General features: G+C 34.5%; 1 protein-coding gene across 49 annotated transcripts in view; it reads left to right on the plus strand.

The window, feature by feature from the left end:
- Window positions 1-1,070: 1,070 nt before the first annotated feature.
- Window positions 1,071-21,620, plus strand: part of ptprjb.1 (protein tyrosine phosphatase receptor type Jb, tandem duplicate 1) — a 227,501-nt gene continuing 206,951 nt past the window's right edge. For all 49 annotated transcript variants that reach the window (XM_087312325.1, XM_087312326.1, XM_087312329.1 and 46 more), the window contains exon 1: window positions 1,071-1,336. In XM_087312325.1, coding sequence (XP_087168451.1) covers window positions 1,271-1,336 — 66 coding nt within the window. In that variant the 5' untranslated portion in view covers window positions 1,071-1,270. The remainder of the gene's footprint in view (window positions 1,337-21,620) is intronic.

Here is a 21,620-nt window from a genome sequence, read left to right on the forward strand (position 1 = left end):
ATTTACTCAATTTCTTTGTTGACACAACACAAAATGACTCTGTGGACTTTTTTTACAGTAATTGTGGGACTTGTTGTTCTTCACAACGTGATCATTATGATGTTGATGATTTGAATCAAGTAGCCTACATTTTACAAGACTAGATTATAGTAAATAAACACCATACACTACATATTTTTGTAAAAAAAAAAAAAAAATTACCTTTCAAAAAGTATATAAAATATTTCATCCTGTAGAATTTTGAGTATTTTTTTCTCATGGGAAGCAAAAAATGTCCACACTACTTTTAAAATGAGCATTTCTTGAGGTTTTTTTTGTGACAACGTAATTATTTTATATTCAATCCACTTACATTTAAAACAATAAATTTACTCAATTCCTTTATGTTGACACAACACAATATGATTGTGTGGAACTCAGCATTTTTTACAGTATAATTGTGGGACTTGGGTGTCCATAACGTGATGAATATCCAAATGTTGATGATTTGAAAGTACCCTTTATGGCACTATAGATTATAGTGTATCACATACTTTATACACTACATATGTGTCTAAAATATGTGTACTAGATTGTATGATAGATTGTTTATGACACCTACACTGATGCAGCCAGTTATGTGCTTCATGTGAGAGTTATGCAAATTTTTATCAGAACATACGCAGTGTTGGGAAAGCAGAAGTGTTTAATGTGTTTAGTGCAACTAAAACAGAGAAAGGAAAGCTTTACTCTTGACTTATATTAAGTTCAGGCTGAAATATTAGCCATTCACTCCATCTGTTTGAGAAAACAGCAATTGTTTATAAATGGAGCACAAATGGGGGAGGTTAAATATATCAAAGGGTTTCATTTTATCAAGTTAAAAACAAACCTTCCCATGCTCTCATAAAGTTGGGAATCAACAGTGGCATGTTTAAAATACTGGACATTATAACTTCCTGTTTGGACTAAGGGGGCGGAATAGCCGTCATTACTTCTGGTCAAGCGCTGCACGAAGCGATGAGTTTAGTAACGCCCGTGAAGCGAAGCAGAGGCGGAATTAGCAGTGTTCACGTTAACGGTATGGTTTTACTTTGATGATGACAGTAGTCAGCTTCACTTGTGAGTGAGAGCTCACACCTCTCACATCCGTGATCTGTGCGGTTTGACAAGAACCTGACAGTTTATAAAAAGCTCGTAGAGAAGTTAACTTTTCAGAAAATTTGCGGGGAAACTTTTCTGAAGATAATGTGAATTTACTACTCTGGACAATTACGATCCATAAAGTAAGATGGGACATCTTAATATCAGAACTGTCTGCAAAAGAGCAGTGCTTTTGCTCTATGTCATTCTTCAGGTAAGTTTATTATTATTATTTTTATTATTCAATATTTCACTGTTGAATTTCCTGTTTCTAGCATTTCACTAACTACAACAAATGCACAAAGAAAACACTTGTTGTGGTTATAACGACTGATATTGACTTTATTTCCTTGATAAGAATAAGCGAACTTAAGTCAGTCGTGTTCTTGAAATAGCAGGTGAGCAAGTCCACAAATCATCTATATTATCGTGTTATTTGCTGAATAATGACAAGTCTCACATAAAATTGATACAAATATTTTGCTCGACAATTTTTCACAAAATGATTTTTGTCCATTATTTGTTTAGTTATCGTATGTTTTAGTACAATAGCATATTTTTTAAGTGAAAAGTTTGTGAGTCATAAAAGTTTTATGTTGAAAGATTTTTTTTTGTCGTGTTCTTGAAATAGCAGGTGAGCATTTTCCCCTAAATCTTCTGTATTATCATGTTATTTGCTGAATGATGACAAGTTTTACAGAAAAAAATATTGCTATTTTGCTCGGCAATTTGTGACAAAATTATTTTTTTGTCCATTTGTTTAATTATTATGTAGTATGGACTCAGATGTTATTTGTTTTCATACAGTAGCATATATTTATGAATTATTTTTCTTTTTTAAGTAAAAGGTATTTTTTTGAAAAAAATATAAAACAGATGCATTTGTATGTACAGTATTAGCCAGACACGGAGAAAGAAATAAAGGAGGAAAGAATGAAGGAAAACAGCATATATTTTGAAACTTCAGGTTACTGTTCTAGAAGTAGGACAATTCAATTTTATTAGAGGTTTTTATCAAAACATGATTACATCTTCATGTCACCAAAGGGAGCATTATGGAGGGCACTGCTCTTCCAGATAAAACTACTCTTACCCGGAAAAAAAAATAAAAAATTCTGGATTTAGTTAGCTATTAGGCAGCATTTATATAAGAACAGAGTTCTTGAAAAGTGACATTAGAAAAGGGCAACACATTATTATTTAGTTTACATCACCAATTGTTTTAGCACGAATGAATATTTATTCAATGGATAGTTTAAATATATTGATCACATGTAAAGGACTTTTTAAAAATTTTAAATTACATATTCATAAATGTACTTATTCAAATGTAACCATATTTCTTATTTTATTTAGAACTCCAGGGCTAGTGTTTGATTTTTCTCATCCATTATTATTTATTTATTTATTATAAAGTATGGACCCAGATGTTACTTGTTTTCATACAGTAGGATATTTTTAATGATTTGTTTTTCTTTTTAAGTAAAAGGTATTTATTTGGTAAATATAAAACAATAGATGAATTTGTATGTACATTTATTAGTCAGCTACGAAGAAAGACAGGAAGAAAGATTGATGGAAAATACTGTAGCATATATATTTGTAACTTCTAGAAGCAGGACGATTAATTTATTTTTGAGGGATTGTCACAACACGATTACATCTTTCTGTAACCAAAGAAAGTATAATGGGGGCCAATGCTCTGCCAAATAACACTATTATTATTATTATATAAAAAAATCTGGATTTAGTTTAGCCATTAAGCAACATTCAGTTCACAAGAACAAAATTCCCGAAAAGGGTGACATTAGAGGAGGGCAACACATTATCATTTTGCAGCTTTTTAAAAATATAACATCTCATATCCTGATATTGATATATATATATATATATATATATATATATATATATATATATATATGTAAAAATAAAATATTGCTAAATTAAATTCAAAATGTAAACATTGTCTTTTCTCACGATGATGTTATTCATGTTTATGTCTGCATCCCTGTATATAAAATTGCGCTCACATAGTTTATGAAAAAACTATTACCTTAAACAATGTATTGTGTTGACACTAGTCATTCACATGGTATTCTTTTTAAAAAATTAATTAGTCAGTTCTTAATCTTTACCAATCCCAAATGTTTTTTCCTAAAAGTTTAACCAAGTAAAAAGTCATCATTAATGAGTGTTTATAAATGGAAAGATAACATTCTCTACGCTTAGATAAAGATAAAAGTTGCATTGAATCATTTATCAAATGCTTTTGTCCAAAGTGACAGATCTTAGTGCTTTTTTAACTTGAATAGGCTACATATTGTTTTCAATTGGCTATATATTTATTGCAATGTATTAAGCATTCATATAATTACAGTTGTTAGTGGAAGTGAAGTTATGTTCATGTTCACAACAGGCCTGGTTTTAAAATCATAAGACTGAATTAATAAGGGTGTTTAAGCTACATTATAAAGTAAGCCTTGCAAATTATGGGTTGGACCCTGTTTTGCCTTTAAAACTACCTTAATTCTTCATCACAGATTAAACAAATAGCTGGAAACATTTCTTTTAGATTTTGGCTGGTAATTCATCACGCAATTGTTGCAGATTTGCCGATTATTTCACACATCCATGATGCAAATCTCCTGTTCCACTGCATCCTAAATGTGTTTTATCGGATTAAGACCTGGTGGCTGGGGAGGTCATTTAAGTTTATTGAAGTTGTGTTTAAGAAGCCAGTTTAAAAGGACTCAAGCTTTGTAACTTAGCATATTTTGTTAGATGTTGCCCGCATGCTGTGGTCACATCAAGGGATAAATATGATCAGCAACAAAACTCAGATTAGCTGTGGTGTCTAAAGGAACACTCACCTTTTTTTGGAATTAGGGTCATTTTACTACCAAAGAGTTAAACAGCTGAATTTGACAATTTTAAAATCCATTCTGCAGATTTCTCGGTTTGGCGGGAGCACTTTTAGCTTAGCTTAGCATAAATCATGAAATGAGACCATTAGCATTTCACTCAAAAAAAAAAAAAGAGAGAAGATTAGCCATATTTACTTAGAACATACATTTTCATTGGTCTTAGTACACAATGTAAATACAGAATACTCATGATTTAAATGGAAAAAAAAGTATTGAAACTCTTTACATTTCTGAGTTAGATGCTAATGAGCTAGAAATCTAATCCGGTTCAATGATTTATGCTAAGCTAAGCTAAAAGTGCTTCTGCCAGACCCAGAGATCTGTTGAATTAATTAAAAAATGATAAAACTCAGCTGTTTTTTGGAGACTTCCCAAAAAGTGGAGTGTGTGTCAAGAAACTGTACTAAGACTCATTAGATCAATTTTGGTGAGTCCTTCTGCAAACTTGTGTTGCTGTCGTCCATCTGCTTCAGGTTTTGACAGCTTTAGGTGTCTGTTTATGGATACTTTTCTGGATATCACAGTTGAAAAGATCTATTGTGCTGCCTTTATATCAGTGCAAATCATTATCTTCTCTTAACCCTGCATTAACAAGAACATTTATTTGCACTAAACTGCTGCTCGCTGGGTTTTGTTTTTTTTTTGGATCATTTTTGTAAACCCTGGAGATACAGTAGTTGAAGAGAAAATCCCAGTATCAGCATTTTCCAAAAAATACCATTTGGATCCAACACATTCCGAATCCACGTAGAATTCACGAAATTCAAATTAATTTACATCATCTTTCTTTCATCTCCAATTTGATGGTCAGTTTGAGCTTAAGCAGACTTAAGAAGACCAGGGGCCTCACGTACTCATGTACATGTAAAAAAGACTCACATTGAATTTATACTAAAACATTGCGTACGGACAAAGCTATAAATGTGCGTACGCAGTAAAAAATTCAGATGTATGAAAAACTGTGCACGCGGAATTCCATTTATATTCTCTTTGTACATCCGAATTACGTGAAACTGAGGGCACGTACATGAGCGCAAAACCCCTCCCTGCCTCCTCCCCCGTATAAATATGGTAATGACTTTACTTTGGCAAAACCAAACGAAAAAGCAATGGCAAAAGCAAGCCAGAAGAGAAACTTTACAGAATGTGAATTGGAGGTGCTCCTTTTGGAGGTAGACCAGAGAAAAACTGTGTTATTTGCAAGTTTGTCCTCCGGAATAAATAACAAATGAAGAAAAAATAGAGTGGGAGAGTTTAGCTGACGCGGTTAATGCAATGGGGTCTGAACATCGATCTGTGATTGAATTAAAAAAGAAATGGTCCAATGTAAAGGTGCAGGTTTAGAGGAGAACAGCGGTGCTCCATCAAAGTGTGGACCGAACAGGCGGGGGGAACAGGGGATGCTGAGCTACCACCCTTTGAGGAGAGAGTTGCCTTTGTGGGCGACACACAATTTTAGAGTTAATTTGAATATTTTATCTCAAATGGTGTCAGCGTTAAATTGACTTTTACAATTTTTACATTAAAAGATATTTTTAAAATATTATATAATAAATAAAGTGTTAATTCTAAAAATTAACTTCTTGTGCAATAAGCAGGATGTTTTTCTGAACATTTTGGTACTGGATTTATTTTAGAATTTCATATGGTTGAATTGTTTAATTCATTCGTATGGTTTATTTTTTTTATCGAGAAATTAAGCCTTGTGCAACATAAAGGGCACATATTTATCCCTATCTGACCTATTTTTGGCTCAAACTACAACAGGAGCAAAGAATTTAATTAATTTGAAATCGAATGTCAAACTAACTTTACTACTGTTCAACAGCATGGTATGGAAACCTTATATACCTGCTGGACATGCGGATGATCCCGTCCCAAACAGCTGGCATTGCGCGGCTCAAAGATACTTTGTAGTGTGCAAGTTAACATAATTGCCTCTAGGAGTCGCCAATGGAAATAAAACAAACACACACAAAAAATGCATTTATGCCAGGCATGAAGTTGGTGTGGACTAGCGCACATTCATATGTTCATTTCATTGTTAGTAAATCCAAACGTGAGCTAAATTCTGCCATACACAAAGTTTTTGTGCATACGAAGCGTTGATACACAAGGCCCCAGGTCTACATCCATAAATACATTAGATTTTTTGTTTTGTGTGTCTGTACCTGTTTTCTGGTAAACTCATGACAATAATAGTCATAGTAATATAGGTAATATCCATGACAATCCATGAAGCACAGATAGAAACAGCATGTAGCGTGCTTTGATTTCACTTCCTGTAATGAAAAACACTGGAAGGCATTGAGGCATGCCAATAATACTTCTTTTATTAATTTGTACAAAAGATTTAGGAAACGCCAATAGTCATTAGTTATTTTTCAACTCTGTTATTGTAATTTTTCAGTTCTCTTTTTAAAAATTATAAAGAAACAACCTAAATATTGTCATGTTAGCATCTTTAGCTAAAGTACAAAATGGTGGAACATGTCAACTCTGTTATGGTTTAAAAAGTTAAAACAGACGTTCAAATGAGTAACCATGAAATGTTAAAGCATTTTGCTTTATTTTACATTAATACTATGTTTGGTTTTCTGTAATTTATGCATTTGTTATATATAATTCCTGTTTAAGGAAAGTTAATGGTTGAAATTAACCGCAATAGTGGAATGAGTCATATACTGTGACAATTTTGAGACGGGTTCTCATAGCTAGCAGGAAAAACAAATAGGAGCAGGAAAAACAAAAGTTTTATTCAAATTCTAAATGGATTATATATAGCCTCGAATGTGCTTTTATAAAGACTGTCTTACAAAGTTCATCTACTGTATAATCATTAAAGCTTTTCACACAATGAGATCGTTCTCCTTAAAAATGATGCATGGCTGTTGTTACTAATAAAATTTGGGTTCGTTTGTGTGGCAAGGTTTCTTTCTCATATTATGACTATATTTAGCTTAAAAATTTGCATTTTGCAGAGGTTTTGTGACATAAGTGACCAAGTATTCAGTTTACACTTTTCATAATTATGTGGATCTCCTGAATGAATCAGTAATAATTGTGCTACTGTAACACAGAGCTCTAGTTGAGCTCCATGAACCCCAAATTATTATGTGGATGAAAGAGCAAAATTTGCTCATGCTTCCGATGGAGGCAGTATTATAGTAAACACTCCTATGTGTCAGTTTTTATGTAGGTATATAACTTTTGGTCTACTGTTTTTAATACAGGCCATTTTTTCAGTTATAGCTATTTTTTGTGGTGAATTTCTGTCTTAAAGGTCATAAATAAAAAGGAAATGCTTCCCCGTTTTGTTTTGTGGTAATGATTCTGTATGATTAATCATTGATTTTGGTTGTATAAAATGACCAAAGAGGCTATTAATACCATTTTGTATTAGTGAAATGAATCCAAACAAGTTTTAATAATGTCAAAAATGCTTGTCAGCACATTAATAAGAACACTTAAGTCATATTTTAGAAACAATAAAAGTATAAAATTATATTTGAAATAATGTACTTAAAATCTAGTGCAGTTTAACGAATAATTGTGACCAATCACACACAAAACAAGTTTTAATTTACATAAGTTTGTGTGTAGTGTATATATTTATTATGTGTATACAAATACACAAATAAAAAATTGTCAATATTTACGAAAAATTATGACAAATGATGTCATTGTTTCTACGTGTGTTGTGTACTGTGTATATATATACAGTTGAAGTCAGAATTATTAGCCCCCCTGTATTATTAGCGCCCTTGTTTATTTTTTTTCCCCCAATTTCTGTTTAATGGAGGGAAGATCGTTTCAGCACATTTCTAAGCATAATAGTTTTAAATTTAATTAATATTATCAGACACACTGTCAAAATTTCCTTGCTTTGTTAAACATTATTTGGGAAATATTTAAAAAAGGAAAAAAAAAATCAAAAGGGGGCTAATAATTCTGACTTCAACTATATATATATATATATATATATATATATATATATATATATATATATATATATATATATATATATATATATATATCAAAACTGGCTGATAGCTGTGTGATATTCTGCAAAAATATCACCCGTCCAGCTTCTTCACCCTTCACCCTTTTGTATAACTCCAACCACATATAGCAACAAACAGGTCACTCTACAGTTTAACAAATATTGTTGCAATTGGGCAACATAATGTACTTTTAAGGGTTTTTTTAGTCGAGAATATAGTTGTTTAGATTGCATCTATGCAGATATTTTATAAGGATAGTGCCTATTTTAAATATTTATAATTTCTAAGAGACAGCATGTCAGCCTGTCATTGAGCGGAGCTAAGGCGGTTGACGATGACTATACACAAGGTGGTGACAGAGACCGCATAATAAGCCCTCAGAAGAGGAAAAACTGTGGAACTACAGCTGATAAAATCATTATTAAAATGAAAAGTGATATTCTAATTCGATTCCTGTATTTTGTATGTTGCAGTGCTGTATTTATTTTACCATATATTTGTGGTGTATTGAGTGTGAGATGGGACTCACATATCAGGAATGTATGTATTTTGTGTTCTCCACTCTTCATATAACCCTGAGTTACTTTTTGGCTGGCCATTTGTTTGTTTCTTATGAGTCTCCTCTTTTCGTTACTGCAGACTAGTTTAGTAAACAGAAAGAAAGAATAAATGCCCGGAGGTGTTTAGTATTTTTACTTATTGCAAACATAACAGTAATCTAATAGTGATTGCATTGCTTTGGCTTTTTCGCTACAGAGCACTGCGCACCAAAACAGCCCAACACAGAAACAGTTTCTTCCCTCTGGCAATCCATCTCATGAACACTTGATACTAATAATTGTGGAACCAACATCACTACTTGCCATACACTTTTATACACATATACACTTATTTAACGACACACTTACATGTTAATTTGCACATAACAGCTGCACATTTAACTTATATAACATTGTATATAATAATATAGCTCTACATACAGTACACTTGTCTATTTGTATATTTGCATTCACTACTCGCTGCTTTTGTATATATTTATTGTCTGTTTTTTTGTCCTGTCTCTGTAATTCTTTTGCACTGTTGAAGATTTGTCACAAAAACAAACTCCTTATATGTCCGAACATACCTGGCAATAAAGCTTTTTCTGATTCTGATTTTTGGAGTTGATATTGTGCTATGCGGTTTGCAACAGAGAAGTACTGCGAAATGTCTCTAGACTGATGGCATTTCATGCCATTCAGCCTTATAATCTTAAAATGTGAGCAAAATCACCTGTTTTGCTATGACTTTAGACATTTTGCAGAAGAATCATTCAAACACTAGCTCTAAAGAGCCATTTGTGAAGTAGCAACGGTTTCTGCTGTTCAGACGTCAGCTGCAGATATGAATAAAGTAGTTCCTAATACGAAAGGGTTTTTAGACTCTTGTGTTTGATTTTCTTTTCATATACATGAACTGTTGTATATATGCAATATCACACTTGTAGCAATGCAATATGGCTGTATATCGTCACTGGTGGGACACTAAGGCAACACATGCCTCGCTGCTCGTGTGGTATTGCTCATACATATACACATACAAACTGACATCATTATATATAAATATTAATATATGCAAATAATAATATATGCAAATACTTTTATTACACATATTTTATGTGATAACTTTCTTTATTTTGTATGTGATTAGTAATAGTGTATCATTAAAGAGCACTACTCAGGTCTTTAAGTGAGTTAAGTGAGCATTTCATTTAATTAAAAAAAAAAACAATGTAGGACTTAATGTCTAAAACACTCTGTTCGCATGTTTGCATTTATAAAGTGTATTATTTCCATAAGTACTATTTCTAAAAGGTGTTTTTTTAAACTGAAAGGATTTTGGCAGATCTGAATGGAAAGCAGATTGATGGAATTACTCGGAACACATGCAAATGTGCTTGTTGTTTATAGAATGGGCACGTCATAAAAGATGGTGTTGTAAAAATGTTCAATCCTCATGCAAACTCACTTGAAAATCTCCCAGTTTTGCATAAATTACAATTGCGGGCTATTGTAGCACAATTGAGACTCTGAGCTGATAGTCGAAAGTACTTGGTGCTCAATGTGTTTTCAATGGTTAAGAACCACCTTCTGTCCAGAGACTTAACAATAACATCTTTAAAAAAAAAATAATAATGACAAAATCAGTTTGAACCTGAAACTCAGGCCAGACGGTCTGGGGGTCACGGTGGTGGAAAGCCCAGCCTCAAGAAGTTTACATCATTCTTTTCCTGTTATTCTCACCACTCAATCGCTTTGGCCACCTTGTTCTTTCAGCCCACAGGAAGTAAAACTGCTTTCAGGCCTGCTGTTCTATGATATTAGCACAACAACAGTGTAATAGACAGTCAAGGAATATAGTTTCTAATCACACCAACCTCCAGAAGACCGCTCAATCACTCCAAAAAGCTTATTTTGTGTGGGCATAAGATTTTAGCTTCCACTTACTTACTTACTATACTCTTCCACTTCTGTAAATGATGACATTTACTATTTTTCATCAAGATGTAGGCTTTTACTTTGCTACATAGTGATTGTGTTGTACCCGTTGTTTGGTTTAGAGTCTTATTTGTTAATTTGTTCCTCACATACAGCTATGGTTTGATTATTTTCAGCATATGTTATGCTTAGTCATGGGCCAGTATGAGTTTCTGATGGTACAGTATAATAACCTTGGATGAAAATATCATAGTTTCACGCACGGTATTGTGATTACTGCTCTAAAATAATGTTCTTTTTTAAATGTATGTAATAAAGTATAAACAATAACTTTTTTTCCCATTGAACACTATATATTTTATTTTAGGAAACTTTTATAATATTTTGGGGCATTTAACATGTCAAGCTAACTAAATTAAATAAGTAAATTACTTTTGCTATGTTTATTAGTTTCAGAAACACAAATTTCTTTACAAAACATAAAAATACATAAAAAACCTTACAAATACCTTAGGAATTGTATAACAGAACATTTTTTTGCGATTTTTAAACCATGCCTTTTCCAAACCATGGTAAACCTTGAAACAAGTTATCATACTATGCCTAGTTATGATATTTTTTTTTACATTTTGAAGCTTTAAGGTAATTTTTTTAAAATGGAAATTTCCAAAACCACTAGAATAGTGTTATCCATTTTGTGGTAACACTTTAATTGATACGGACATTCAGTCTGTCATGAAACCTTTACAGTCATGACATGACATTTTATGCAAGCTTTTGACAACTGTTATTGAGTGTCATTTGTTCAGTTATGTCATTTTTAAATGCTGACACTGATTGTTATGACAATTTGACATTAACGAATACCTTACTATTGCTATAAAATTCATGACAAACTGACATTACACCAAGACAACAGAACCTGTCATAAATCTGTCTAAAACATGATTGTCATTATAGCTGTCATGGATATTTTCTGATCACTTTTTCAGTTGAACAACCTGAATGTGTCATTAAAATGTCTTATTAAAAGTGCCATTACTCTATCAATTAATTTGTCATTAATAATTTGTCATTAATGTTTATGACATTTTAATGACAAATTCAGCTTGTACAACTGTAGTTGAGGTCAAAATTTATGATAAAATCATTAAATATTTATATTAGCTTCATGACAGTCATGTTTATGACAGATTTATGACAAGTTTTGTTGTCTTGGTAGTATCAAGTTGTCATGACACAAAAAAAAAAAACAGGTTGTGATATATATGTTTATGTCAAGTTGTCATAACACAGCCGGTTTGAATGTTATCATTTGATTTAATGGGCGTTATCGATGGTTATCAGCTGATAGATATTGTCCAATAGGGGCCTTTTGTGGCTACTGGTAGGCTCATAAGGCTGTTATCATCCATCCACATGATCAATCAACTATAGATAAGATATGGCTGCGGCTAGTAGCCTACTAGTAGGTTACTATCATAACTATCAGCTGATAAACACTGAGTCTGATAACACCCATTCAATTGAGTGATAACATTCAAATAGGGTGCATAACATCTTTGCATTTAATATATCCTAACTGAGGGAATGAAACTTAATGACAGTTGTTATAAGCAGGCATGAAATCTCGTTCACATTCATGATATGTGTCAGTTCATGATTATAAAGGTTTCTTATGAATACACCTTCAAGTACAGTGTCACCTATTATGATGACTTATGTGCTTATCAGCTTATTAATTGTGACGTCATACGAAGCGGCTTCTGTGTCCAAGCACTCTATCAAACTGTATAGGGAGACTCATCAAATGGTAATAATATAAACGTTTACAAAGCGATGTATTACTTTCGAAAATCAAGATCGCAGTATATCGAAAAAAGCTCGCAATCTCGATTTGACCCCCTAGACGATCTTAATCCAGCATTTTTTATGATTCTGCCAATCATATTTTTGTAGTTTAGGATAGAAGAAATGGCGGCTGCACAAGTCTTCACATTGTTTTACATACTTTGTTTAGCAACATGGACACCAATGGTGTCAAAATGGTCTTGAAAGAGTCACATACTGTATTCATAAGGTATAATTCACCCAAAAATGCCATTTCTTTCTTCATGTAATGATGTATTTGCGGCTGCGATATCACACGTGTTGTAAGCTGCTGACCGTGAGCTGTTACCACAAAGAGGGCGGGTGCGCGCCTGTCAATGAAGTCTACTTTAGTGAACAGAACCTGCATAGGCTGTGAATATCACATAAGAAAGTTTTAAATAACGTTCAGTTTGTGGAACCGAGTGATTGTTTGAGAGTTTGAGAGAAGTATGAACAGCACTTAGCAGTGAAAATAAAACCGAAAGCGTTGCACATCATTAAAATATTTATATGGCATTATAGAGTTATGATTAGGCTACGACAAGCATTTGATATGCTTTTTTCTTTCTTAGCAAACACAAAGTGTTGTGCATGAGAATAAAAAGTAGACCTAGATATAAAATTAATCCATATGCTTGATAATAATAATAATAGCACACTCATATTAACCTTTATTTTACATCAGAATCTTGAGAAACACCACGATGCTGAGCCAGCATCGCGATCCTCCGCCCCGCCCGTTGCAAATCTGTAAAAAATACACACTTAGGCCCAGTTTACACTAATATGTCTTTTTATTTATTTAATTTCTATCTAATTTATGTTTTTAAATGGCATTTTAGAACGGAAACATCCACTCTGGCGTTTCATCTAGCATTTCTGAGCAGCCCTCCTTCCACACTACCGCTGAAAACGCACGCGATGGGTCAGTCGATCGTTCAGTCAGTCAGACAGTCATTTAGTCAGCCAAACAGTCAGTCGACAGCGGCCTCTTGTGGCTTTCACTCACTTGCGAGAGAAATTTTAAATCTGAAAAAGTGTACACAGTGGCCTCTGGTGGATTTGAGAAAACAAAAATTACAAAAAAACGTAGCTCCAGGGCCATATTTGGCGCTATATAGGGATAGGTTTTCAGAACAAGCCTGGGTTGAAAAAAGCATTAAAATGTTGCACATTTTATTAAACAGCACAAAACAGCATTATAACAGAACACTACAATGTAGTTAGTATGATAAAACATCACTGTTTCTTCTCCATGTGCCAGCTTCATGACAGGAAGAAATGGAAGCGGTGGTCAGTGGCATAATAAATGCTCAGCTTCTTTCATACTCGTCGGCAATTAGCACCAGCTTCAGAGCTCTTGTTTCACTTCGCCAGCTTTCAGCCTTATTCTGATTCATATTAGAAATGTTAATAAGTGTTGAATACTTTAGCTCATCCCTGAATATGTCTTCTATTGGAATCACAACAACTCCATTATTTCATAAGATTTCACGTTATTTCTCAGTCACAGAGTCATCAAACTACGCCTTTGTTTATTGCAAATACGCACACTCTCCCAGCAAAATTAACATTTTGTTAATAACAAAATCTAAACACATACAGTATATAAATAAACAAACATATACAGTTGAAGTCAGAATTATTAGCCCTGGTTTATTTTCTGTTTAATTTCTATTTCTGTTTAACAGAGAGAAGATTTTTTTTAACACATTTCTAAACACAATAGTTTTAATAACTCATTTCTAATAAACTAGAATTAGATTAATTAGGTTAACTAGGCAATAGGGTTGTCAAAATGTATTGTTTCTTCGGTGCACCGTCATGCAGACATGGACAAATCGGTATCGGTTCAGTAATAATCATAACCTGTTATTACGTACTGACTTCATTTATCTCAAATGTGCTATGTCACCATAGCTTACTATGGTGAGGGAGGCGAGCGTGAGTATTTACAACGCTCCAACTACTTAAAAACGCAGAAACTGTGCTCAGTTTCACTGCGTGTATGTTTGCTGGACAGTCTTTCACTGACACTTCCAGCAGAAGCTCCTATTCCACTGCAATTGAGAGAATGAAAGTAATCTCAATTTTCTCTCTCTCTCTCTTTCTCTCTCTCTTTCTCTGTCTCTCTCACACACTGTGGCCCATTTGACCTGTGTCTATGTGTGTGTGTGTTTATACAGACAGCTTTTACAATATAACACTGTGTATGAAAAGCATCATCAATGCACCGTGATGGATCGAGATATCGAATTGAACCGAATCGATGGCATGATAATCGTAACCGAACCGAACCGTGAGAGTAGTGTAGGTTCACACCTCTATTAGGCAAGTTATTGTATAACGATGGTTTGTTCTGTAGACTTTTTAAAAAAAAATTGCTGAAAGGGGCATATAATTTTGACGTTAAATTGGATTAAAAAAATTTTAAACAGTTTTTTCTAGCCTAAATAAAACAAATAAGACTTTCTCCAGAAGAAAAAGTATCATCAGACCTACTGTGAACATTTCCTTGCTCTGTTAAAAATCATTTGGGAAATATTTCAAAAAGAAAAAAAAATTAAAGGGGGGCTAATAATTCTGACTTCAACTGTATGGTGGCATGGTGGCTCAGTGGTTAGCAGCACTGTCCCCTCACTGCAAGAAGGTTGCTGAATCGAGTCTCAGCTGAGCCAATTAGCATTTCTGTGTAGAGTTTGCTTGTTCTCTCCATGTTCATGTGGGTTTCTTCCGGGTGCTCCAGTTTCCCCCGCACGGTTTCGTTATGACAATGCTGGAATTACCAACTTAGATATGATACCTTGAACAATATCCATTTCAATACTGGGGGAATACATTTTGTAACATTAAACGAATGCAAATGAAGTAAAAAAAAAAAAACATATCATGTTTATACCCAGTATGTCAGCAATCCTTAAGTCCAAAAGCCAATAAATTACAAGAGCAACAACAACAACAACAACAATAATAATAATAGTAACAATAATAATAACAATAATAATAATAATAATAATAATAATAATAATAATAATAATAATAATAATAACAATAATAATAATAATAATAACAATAAATTTGCATCTCAAATTTCTCAAATCAAATAAACTGTTTTGGTTTATATCGCCCTACTCTACACTAACCATACAACTAACACTAACTTTGTGCAAATGTATATGATTCATGAACCCTTTAAAAACTAGGAACATGTGCAATGTCCTCATAATCATCTTCTCCTTGCGATACCTATGTAATCTCATTATACAAATTAGTTTCCATAGACGTTTCAAAAACATGCGTGCACGTCCATACATACAGTACTTCCATTTTTTGTGTGTCAATGTAACCTCAAACCTTAAACCTTTACAACAGTCCTTTTTTTAAAGGAACTATTCTGCTTTTCTCATGGATCTTTTTGTTGTTATGTGTGTGTCTGTGGTTTTCATTACTATTTGCATTTCTAAAGGTGCCAGCTTCCCTGTTTCTCTCGAAATCATTTTAATATGATGCAGACTTATTTGGTCTTTTGTGTCCATTGCATTCGGCCTGATAAGAAAGACACATACTGTTTTGCATGGTTAAATATATGAAAACTTTACTGAGCCCGGAAGTGTGCTTGTGGTTATAAATGAGTTTTCTCAAAACAAATACTGTAATTGCGTGTCTTTCAGATCATTGTTTTACCATCTGACCATTTAATGGCTAATAAAGCAGATTATATCATAGCGATGATGAGTCCGTATTGTGTTGGTACTAGGTAGTCATGTTTTATTTAGTTTCACTTGGGTTTTATTAACTGTAGTATTGTATTGGAGTACTATACAGGCTATATAATATTGGAGTACATACAGGCTATTTAGTATGAGTGTTTAGTATAGAGCTGAAGTCAAAATTATTCACCCTTCTTGAATATTTTCAAATATTTCCCAAATGATGTTTAACAGAGCAAGGGATTTTTCACAGTATTTCATTTAATATTTTTTTTCTTCTGGAGAAAGTCTTAATTGTTTTATTTTGTTTAGAATAAAAGGTTTTTGATTTTTAAAAACCATTTGGTTTTTAATTAAAAATTTCCAAATGGTTTTTAAAAATTAAAAAAGGTCAATATTATTAGCCTCCTTTTTTTAATTGTCTACCAAACAAACCACTGTTATACATACAGTTTTTCCTAATTATCCTTACTTGCCTAATGAACCCAACTAACCTTGTTAAGCCTTTAAAGGGCACCTATTTTACAACTTTTACAAGATGTAACATAAGACTCTTAACATAAGAGAATGTGTCTGTAAAGTTTCAGCACAATATACCCAACAAATTATTTATTATATGATGTAAAATCTACCCATTTTGGTGTCTGATCATGATGTACACTATGATGTACACTGACTTTAAATGTTTTAAAATAAGCTTCTCCTGCTTGCCAAAGCTGCATCTATTTATTCAAAAATACAGTTCAAATTGTAAAATTGTGAAATGTTATAAAATAACTGTTTTAAAGTATTTCATCATTTAATTTAATCATTTATTCCAGTGATTTTAAAGATGAATTTTTAGCTTCCGTCTTCAGAGTTGCATGATCCTTCAGAAATCACTATAATATTTATTATTATTATTATTATTATTATTATTATTATTAGGGGCCAAGCACCGTAGGTGCGTAGGCACCTATTGCTTTCGTTAGTGTTCTTATTATTAGGGGCCAAGCACCGTAGGTGCGTAGGCACCTATTGCTTTCGTTAGTGTTCTTATTATTATTATTATTATTATTATTATTAGGGGCCAAGCACCGTAGGTGCGTAGGCACCTATTGCTTTCGTTAGTGTTCTTATTAGGGGCCAAGCACCGTAGGTGCGTAGGCACCTATTGCTTTCGTTAGTGTTCTTATTATTATTATTATTATTATTATTATTCTTCTTCTTCTTCTTCTTCTTCTTCCGTTTCTTCCGCCGGATTTGAATGGCAGCCCATATAGGCGTATGCGGGAAAGTTGTATAATTTGGCACAATGATAGAGGCCAGTATTAACATTAATCAGGCCAATTATGAAGTCTCAAAATCAAACTCTCTAGCGCCACCACTTGTCCAAACTTTCACGTATGTTTATCATGATAACTTTTGAACCGAATGGGCTACAATCAAAATTCTTTTTTCCTCTGATTCCTTGGCTCAGTCCAATTCAAACGCACCCTATGACGTCATTTTCCGTCATGACTTTTTTCGCGCTATTTTAAATTTTTCGCAAAACCTATTTGATCGAACTCGTCCTAGGCCGTGTCTCCGATTTTCACCAAAATTGATTCACATGATCTACAGACCATGCCAACCAAAAGTTATGGAATTCAAGTTGATTAGACCAACCGTTTTCGTTTAACTTGCGAACTAATTTAACGTAGAACTTGCGAAAATGGACTTGAGGCGATATCTCTGTAACGCATTCACCGATTCACACCAAACTTGGTGTGTGTTATGACAACTAGGGTCTAAGGTTAATTGCGGAGTTTCGGCGCACTGCCCCCTAGTGGTCCGGAGATACTAAAAACTTGCTTTTTGGCTTATAACGTCTCAACCTTTCGTCCGAAACTCATGAAACTGGTCTCATTACATTCAGCAGAGCATGCCGAGTCGAATGATGTCTGATTTTCACAGGTCAGCCATTTTGGGCGTCGCCCATTTCGATTTTTGGCCAAAAATGCTATATTTTACCAACACATTCACATATCATTACAAAACATGGTATGCATCTTCAACCCCATGCCCTGAAAGTACTCAAAAACGTCTGGAGCAGCGCCACCTTATGGCCAATAGTGCTTGGCCCCTTAATTGCTGCTTGCAGCTATATTTATTATTATTATTATTATTCTTCTTCTTCTTCTTCCGTTTCTTCCGCCGGATTTGAATGGCAGCCCATATAGGCGTATGCGGGAAAGTTGTATAATTTGGCACAATGATAGAGGCCAGTATTAACATTAATCAGACCAAACATGAAGTCTCAAAATCAAACTCTCTAGCGCCACCACTTGTCCAAACTTTCACGTATGTTTATCATCATAACTTTTGAACCGAATGGGCTACAATCAAAATTCTTTTTTCCTCTGATTCCTTGGCTCAGTCCGATTCAAACCCACCCTATGACGTCATTTTCCGTCATGAATTTTTTCGCGCTATTTTAAATTTTTCGAAAAACCTATTTGATCGAACTCGTCCTAGGCCGTGTCTCCGATTTTCACCAAAATTGAATCACATGATCTACAGACCATGCCAACCAAAAGTTATGGAATTCAAGTTGATTAGACCAACCGTTTTTGTTTAACTTGCGAACTAATTTAACGAAGAACTTGCGAAAATGGACTTGAGGCGATATCTCTGTAATGCATTCACCGATTCACACCAAACTTGGTGTGTGTTATGACAACTAGGGTCTAAGGTTAATTGCGGAGTTTCGGCACACTGCCCCCTAGTGGTCCGGAGATACAAAAAACTTGCTTTTTGGCTTATAACGTCTCAACCTTTCGTCCGAAACTCATAAAACTGGTCTCATTACATCCGGCAGAGCATGTCAAGTCGAATGATGTCTGATTTTCACAGGTCAGCCATTTTGGGCGTCGCCCATTTCGATTTTTGGCCAAAAATGCTATATTTTACCAACATATTCACATATCATTACAAAACATGGTAAGCATCTGGCACAATGATAGAGGACAGCATTAACATTAATCATACCAAATATGAAGTCTCAAAATCAAACTCTCTAGCGCCACCACTTGTCCAAATGTTCATGTATGTTTATCATGATAACTTTTGAACCAAATGGGCTACAATCAAAATTCTTTTTCCCACTGATTCCTTGGATCAGTCCGATTCAAACGCACTCTATGACGTCATTTTCCGTCATGAATTTTTTCGCGTTATTTTAAATTATTCGAAAAACCTATTTGATCGAACTCGTCCTAGGCCGTTTCTCCGATTATCACCCAAATTGAATCACATGATCTACAGACCATGCCAACCAAAAGTTATGGAATTCAAGTTGATTTGACCAACCGTTTTCGTTTAACTTGCAATCAAATTTAACGTAGAACTTGCAAAAATGGACTTGAGACGATATCTCCGTAACGCATTCACCAATTCACACCAAACTTGGTGTGTGTTATGACAACTAGGGTCTAAGGTTAATTGCGGAGTTTCGGCGCACTGCCCTCTAGTGGTCCGGAGATACAAAAAACTTGCTTTTTGGCTTATAACGTCTCAACCTTTCGTCCGAAACTCATGAAATTGGTCTCATTACATCCGGCAGAGCATGCCGAGTCGAATGATGTCTGATTTTCACAGGTCAGCCATTTTGGGCGTCGCCCATTTCGATTTTTGGCCAAAAATGCAATATTTTACCAACACATTCACATATCATTACAAAACATGGTATGCATCTTCAACCCCATGCCCTGAAAGTACTCAAAAACGTCTGGAGCAGCGCCACCTTATGGCCAATAGTGCTTGGCCCCTTAATTGCTGCTTGCAGCTATATTTATTATTAGGGGCCAAGCACCGTAGGTGCGTAGGCACCTATTGCTTTCGTTAGTGTTCTTATTAGGGGCCAAGCACCGTAGGTGCGTAGGCACCTATTGCTTTCGTTAGTGTTCTTATTATTATTATTATTATTATTATTATTATTATTATTATTCTTCTTCTTCCGTTTCTTCCGCCGGATTTGAATGGCAGCCCATATAGGCGTATGCGGGAAAGTTGTATAATTTGGCACAATGATAGAGGACAGTATTAACATTAATCAGGCCAATTATGAAGTCTCAAAATCAAACTCTCTAGCGCCACCACTTGTCCAAACTTTCACGTATGTTTATCATCATAACTTTTGAACCGAATGGGCTACAATCAAAATTCTTTTTTCCTCTGATTCCTTGGCTCAGTCCGATTCAAACCCACCCTATGACGTCATTTTCCGTCATGACTTTTTTCGCGCTATTTTAAATTTTTCGAAAAACCTATTTGATCGAACTCGTCCTAGGCCGTGTCTCCGATTTTCACCAAAATTGAATCACATGATCTACAGACCATGCCAACCAAAAGTTATGGAATTCAAGTTGATTAGACCAACCGTTTTCGTTTAACTTACGAACTAATTTAACGTAGAACTTGCAAAAATGGACTTGAGGCGATATCTCTGTAACGCATTCACCGATTCACACCAAACTTGGTGTGTGTTATGACAACTAGGTTCTAAGGTTAATTGCGGAGTTTCGGCGCACTGCCCCCTAGTGGTCCGGAGATACAAAAAACTTGCTTTTTGGCTTATAACGTCTCAACCTTTCGTCCGAAACTCATGAAACTGGTCTCATTACATCCGGCAGAGCATGCCGAGTCGAATGATGTCTGATTTTCACAGGTCAGCCATTTTGGGCGTCGCCCATTTCGATTTTTGGCCAAAAATGCTATATTTTACCAACACATTCACATATCATTACAAAACATGGTATGCATCTTCAACCCCATGCCCTGAAAGTACTCAAAAACGTCTGGAGCAGCGCCACCTTATGGCCAATAGTGCTTGGCCCCTTAATTGCTGCTTGCAGCTATATTTATTAGGGGCCAAGCACCGTAGGTGCGTAGGCACCTATTGCTTTCGTTAGTGTTCTTATTATTATTATTATTATTATTATTCTTCTTCTTCTTCTTCTTCTTCTTCCGTTTCTTCCGCCGGATTTGAATGGCAGCCCATATAGGCGTATGCGGGAAAGTTGTATAATTTGGCACAATGATAGAGGCCAGTATTAACATTAATCAGGCCAATTATGAAGTCTCAAAATCAAACTCTCTAGCGCCACCACTTGTCCAAACTTTCACATACATTTATCATCATAACTTTTGAACCGAATGGGCTACAATCAAAATTCTTTTTTCCTCTGATTCCTTGGCTCAGTCCGATTCAAACCCACCCTATGACGTCATTTTCCGTCATGACTTTTTTCGCGCTATTTTAAATTTTTCGCAAAACCTATTTGATCGAACTCGTCCTAGGCCGTGTCTCCGATTTTCACCAAAATTTAATCACATGATCTACAGACCATGCCAACCAAAAGTTATGGAATTCAAGTTGATTAGACCAACCGTTTTCGTTTAACTTGCGAACTAATTTAACGTAGAACTTGCAAAAATGGACTTGAGGCGATATCTCTGTAACGCATTCACCGATTCACACCAAACTTGGTG

Source organism: Danio rerio, chromosome 25, assembly GCF_052040795.2.
Source record: "Danio rerio strain M-AB ecotype USA chromosome 25, GRCz13ab, whole genome shotgun sequence".
NCBI lineage: Eukaryota > Metazoa > Chordata > Actinopteri > Cypriniformes > Danionidae > Danio > Danio rerio.